The following is a 5063-nucleotide window of genomic DNA, read 5'->3' as shown; positions in this document are numbered from 1 at the left end:
GTGAATTCCACCCGCGACGGTGGCTCCGACACGAAGCTTGGCCCCTGCATCTCGTACGAGGCGTCGCAACCTGTAACAAAACCAGTTACGCGTTATATATCCTCCTACCTCGCTTCCTTTCAAAATCGAATTCGAAACGACCAACGAATTTTTCTCCGAGCTTCTTCTTCTTCCAAACTTAACACGTTCGCGCTTTACCTCGTCTTACGAGGAAACAAGAATATTAACGTAATATTGTGTACGCGTTTGGTAATTAGATCTGCGACTGTTTCCCTCGCGTTGACGATATTTCTAAAGGGACGACGAGAAATAATGGAGGATGGAGTATTCTCGGAATATAATAGTTAGTTGCTAGATCTGGAAATTTTTACGACTCGTAGATTTCGAATTGCTTCTCCGGTTAAAAAAATCGTTTTATAGAAGAAAAATCCATAGTGCTAAAGAAATTTATAATCGTTCGATAGATATCGACGTTGAACGTTAACTTATAAATATTATTGGTAGTCCGGCGATCTATGTGAAGATAAATTTTCCTTACCGGTTTGAATCGGCAGTTAGAAGGGCATTAATCACGGTCGGGGCCCGCGGACACCAGGGTTGATGAATTTTTTTCGCCCGGGTTGCCGAGTTCAAAGTAATTTTCCGAAATGTAGTAGCGCGGGACGCGGCGTTGGAGGGGGTAGCAGTGTATCGTGGACGGGACACGAACGAAGATAATACGGGTGGCCATAAATCACACATTTAACGCTGAAATTCGGGCGTAATAGCTGGCCATAAATGGAGCGCATTGCGTCCCCCGCGAACCCTGTTAACCATTCATCACCCGAGTTATGTTGATTTAAGTAGGAATGCCTGCCCGCCTCGATGTATTCCGCATTCCGTCCAACATTGCCCATCTGGAAGCCGGCCCAACGAACTGCGCCCAATACCCGGAGGAACGTGCAACGAATAGGGCACGCCTACTTCGCCCCTATGCGCCGTTACATTTTAGTTAATAATGTCCACGCTTTCGCCTCGCCTCTCGAGGAAAAACCCATTTCCATTATTATTACGGAATCTCTACTCCATCCCGCGTGGATTAATCGTAGAATCGAAGAAACAGTTATCTTTTCTTCTTTCCTCTTTCTCTCTTTTAATGGTAGTTTCGAGAAAAGATAAGATTTCGCAGACAGATAATGCAATCCAACGCGAAGGTGGAACAAGGAACGTTTTTCTTCCCCGCGAGAAGTCGGCGTTAATTAACTTCCTCTTGGCACGGGAGCCTCAAACGAAGCTTCGTTCGGCCGCGACGCGACAATCTTTATCCTAGCGAAGGAAAGGCAGACTTTTCGAATAATATCGAGAATTTCTACCGTCTCCTGTTTGGATTGTTTCCAAGATGCGCTCGAAACTGAACCGCCCTTCCCAACGATCTTCGAAACTCGATCGTTCCGTGCGTTTATTCTTTCTCCAAGGAAAAAAGAAAAAAAATAAACCGTAACCGTCTTTCGCGAGAGTTGTATTATTCGGAGGAAGAAAAAGTCCGGTATTCTTTTCTTCGCGATTTCTTCAACCTCCGCCGCTCGTTCTTTCTAAAAGGTTCTCGGTTCCGCGCAGACGGTAATACCTTATGACCTACATCCTGCTCGAATCACCGCAACAATTTTTCCTCGAAAGAAAAAAAGAGCGAATCTTGCCCCATCACCGGCGTAACTCTATACTCTTCCTTCGTACGTTATATAAAGGAAAAATTTAATTTTCTATAACGTATAGACCTCTCCCTCTTTCGATACGTTATTGCCTACTCGCTTCGCCTTCGAAATGACATCGCTTCCTTCCGCCGTTCAAAAATCACACGTTTCGTTTACGAGGAGATAGAGAGAAAAGAATTGAAGGTTGAAGGATGGAGGTTCAATTAACGACGAAGAATTCAACCGAGGGAACATGAAGTGGAAATTGCAAAGTTTACGAGAAATTTCCATATTCTGCCTGCTTTTTTGTTGTACCATTCTCAGGCTCCGCCTCCTCGCCGTCCGCCGCGGGACTCATAATCCGGATTAACATCGAGAGAATCGAGTATCACGGTAATTCCATTTTCCCTTCCCGCGCTGAAAAAAAAAAAAAAAAGAAAAGAAAAAAAAAAGGAAATCGGAAGAGCTCGCTCGCCAAAGTGGTATTTTCAATTTCGAATAATGGCATATAATCACGCGCTAACAAGTGAAAACACGCTTTTGATCGAATAAAAAGCGTTTTCCTCCGTGTCTATTCACCGTTTCAGCTTTTTAGCTCGAATAAAATAGAAGAACAAAAGAAAGAGAAATAGAGGAGGAAGAGGAGCAACGGCCGAGCGGAGAGAAAAAAAAAAGGAGGGACGAGAAACCTTCCGCGCGCGGTATTATTGGTTGGCCGACAAGCGAAAATAAAACTATATACATATATATATATATATATATATTATACACATGTACAAACTTTACAGAGAAAGAAAGAAGAGAGAAATACAGGAACAACGCGTGTCGTGGTTGATCGATTTCTTTCTTTAACAAACGGCCCGTCCAATTCTCCGCTTTCTTTGTACGCGCAACAACGTTTCATCCCCATCCGAGAGAAAGGAATCGTTTACGACGAAGAATCAACGAGGTCCTTGCACGTGAAGTGGATATCACGTGAAGGGAGGAGGGATGCCTTTGAAGCGTGCCACGCACCTTCGCGGTTGCGTCCAATTAACGCCGCGTCCTATCCGGATCGAGACGAGGATCGCGACGACGAAGTAAGGGTAGGGGGAAGTAAAGGGGGAGGGCGGCACGCGCACGTGGCCGGTTGGCGAACGGAAGCGATGCGTTCCCCGATATAATGGCCCCGCTCGAGTGTATTTGAAATGTACTGGCTCATCAGAATAACTAAACAATAGACGTGGGGAGGAGGAGGAGAAGGAGGAGGAGGAGGAGGAGGAGAGGCGAAGCCCCGCCGCACGGCAGGTACTCGAGAACCACCCTCTTCGGGACGACGTACTCGGGGATGCGGGTGTAACGGTGGAGAGAAAAGGGAGAGTGGAGACGAGCGTCCGTGGCACACTCTCGGGCACGCATGTGAATGTGCGTTCGCCACCCCGCAGCGAGTTGTACGCGATACGTTGAGTGGCCTAACCTTAGTCAACCCTCGATGTCATTGGAAGAGCTCCTCTCGAGCTGCACACCACTGTTTCTCCGCTGCCTCGTTCGAGAGACGAGACGCGACGACCGTCCATCGACCATCCGCGTAATGCTTTGCGTCAACATCCCTCGCCAAGAGCGCCCACGTCCCCTCCACGCTTTCCTCCTTCCTCCTCCTCTTCTCTCCTCTTCTTCTTCTTCTTCTTTAAGCGCGCTCGTGTAACGACCAATCTCGTTTCCGACCGTTATGTTTCGCGTTCATCAACGGCACGAGGATCAAAGTTTCTCCACTCCCTCCCCCCACTTTTCACTTCTCGCTTTCCTTCCTTCCTTCGCTCCCTCTCCGCTCCTCCTTTCGTCCGCCGACGAACCTCGAATGTACGTACGCACGGCGAATCAAAATTAAAACTCGCCGATGCTGAAAAATGAATCGCGAGATTGACGGACGGGGGTGAAATATGAACGACCGTTGCGAATCGCGCGGACAGTGATTTGCAGTTTTTTTTCTTCCTTCGAAATTGCCGTGCTAAATTTTCGTAATTTCGCGACACGTTCCAACCAGAAACCGCGGAAAACGATTCCTAAAAATTCGATTGGCCGGTGATGAATTTTGCGCCGAGACTTTTTTTTACATCGAACGGGAACTTAAGTTCTGAAGTTCGACCTGGAAAGTTCTGTCCGAGAAAAGAAAAAGAAAAGAAAGGCTGGAAAATTATATTTCGAAAATTATAATCGATCCACCGAAACGAACACTCTACGAGACTCGTAACTCGTCACGATTTAAACGGGCGCAACTTTTTTATCTGCGGCGTGCAGCAGCAGCAACCTGGGGGTGCACAAATCGTTATATAATTTCACGGTTGTGTCGTCGGGGTGAAAAATATCACGAGCGATCAAGTTTACGCGTTGCTGGAAACTTCGCGTCCGTATCGTGAATGGGACACTTAAAAAAAACCGCACACGGCCGAGCGTTCATTCGCGCGGTTATTGTATTCCCTGCCATTGTTCCCTCTCCCTTTTCCCGGAGCCATTGTTTAAAAAGTATCTTCGCTCGAACACCGTCGATAGGAAAACATCTTAAAAATTCCATCCACTCGAGCCCGCTCCCTCTCTCTCTCTCTCTCTCTCGCTTCTCGAGAGAATGCGGCTGGTATGCGGCCCATCCTCCCCTAGAGGGAGGGATCACCCGAGAAGGGTGGACCCGATTAACTTATTAAAATGCGCTCGGAAGGGAAGAGGAGACATATCCCTCCCCCTCCCCCGACTAATTGCCGATGCTCGCGTTCCGCGCGTCGTGCGTGCTCCATCCATCCAGCCGAGGCTCGAGCTCGCGCGCGACACCCGTACAAGAGAGGAAACGGCGAATGGAGCAGTCCCCATTCCGGAATCCGCGGCTCATCCGTCGGTTTACAATCCTTTCTTTCAGCCGGCCGATGGGGAACGAGGCGGGGATCCTCGCGGAGGGAAAAAAAAGGGAGGGGGAGGAAAGAAAGGAGAAAAAAAGAAAGGAGCGTAGGTCTGTGCACGACACAGAGGGGATATGGAAGAGAGAGAGAGAGAGAGAATCGGGCACACGTACGTAGCCCACAGGCACAAAGGGTAAAAGACGCGAATGGAAAAAACGAGCGTGGAAAACGTGGGAGGGAGGGTAAGAGAGCTTGGGAATGGAGAAAGAGGGACGCGGTTAGAAGATAGACAGACGCGAGGCGGTGTTCCCCTCCGCAGTGCACCGCGCCGCGCCCGCTTGCTGTCCGACAATGCAAACCAACTTTCTCATTTCAATGTATTGTTTCCATTGTTCCAGGCTGCGAGGGGTTGTTGCCAGTGATGCTGGAAGCGAGCTTGGGGGATGCGGGATCTTCTTTCCACCACCGATCGTCATCGCGAAACTTCCCCCTTCCCCTCTCCTCCTCCCTCTTCCTCCTCTCTTCG

At 48.6% G+C, this 5063-nt stretch overlaps 1 protein-coding gene across 1 annotated transcript in view; it reads right to left on the bottom strand.

Annotated features, from left to right (window-relative positions):
• LOC102670645 (Down syndrome cell adhesion molecule-like protein Dscam2) overlaps nt 1-5063 on the bottom strand; it is a 119534-nt gene that overhangs the window by 70509 nt on the left and 43962 nt on the right. Inside the window, exon 2 of the mRNA XM_031513683.1 lies at nt 1-70. Coding sequence (XP_031369543.1) covers nt 1-70 — 70 coding nt within the window. The remainder of the gene's footprint in view (nt 71-5063) is intronic.

The sequence above is a fragment of the Apis dorsata genome, unplaced genomic scaffold (assembly GCF_000469605.1).
Source record: "Apis dorsata unplaced genomic scaffold, Apis dorsata 1.3 scaffold_683, whole genome shotgun sequence".
Classification (NCBI taxonomy): Eukaryota; Metazoa; Arthropoda; class Insecta; order Hymenoptera; family Apidae; genus Apis; species Apis dorsata.
The sequence above is the reverse complement of the archived record's forward strand: the minus strand, read 5'-3'. Positions and strand labels throughout refer to the sequence as shown.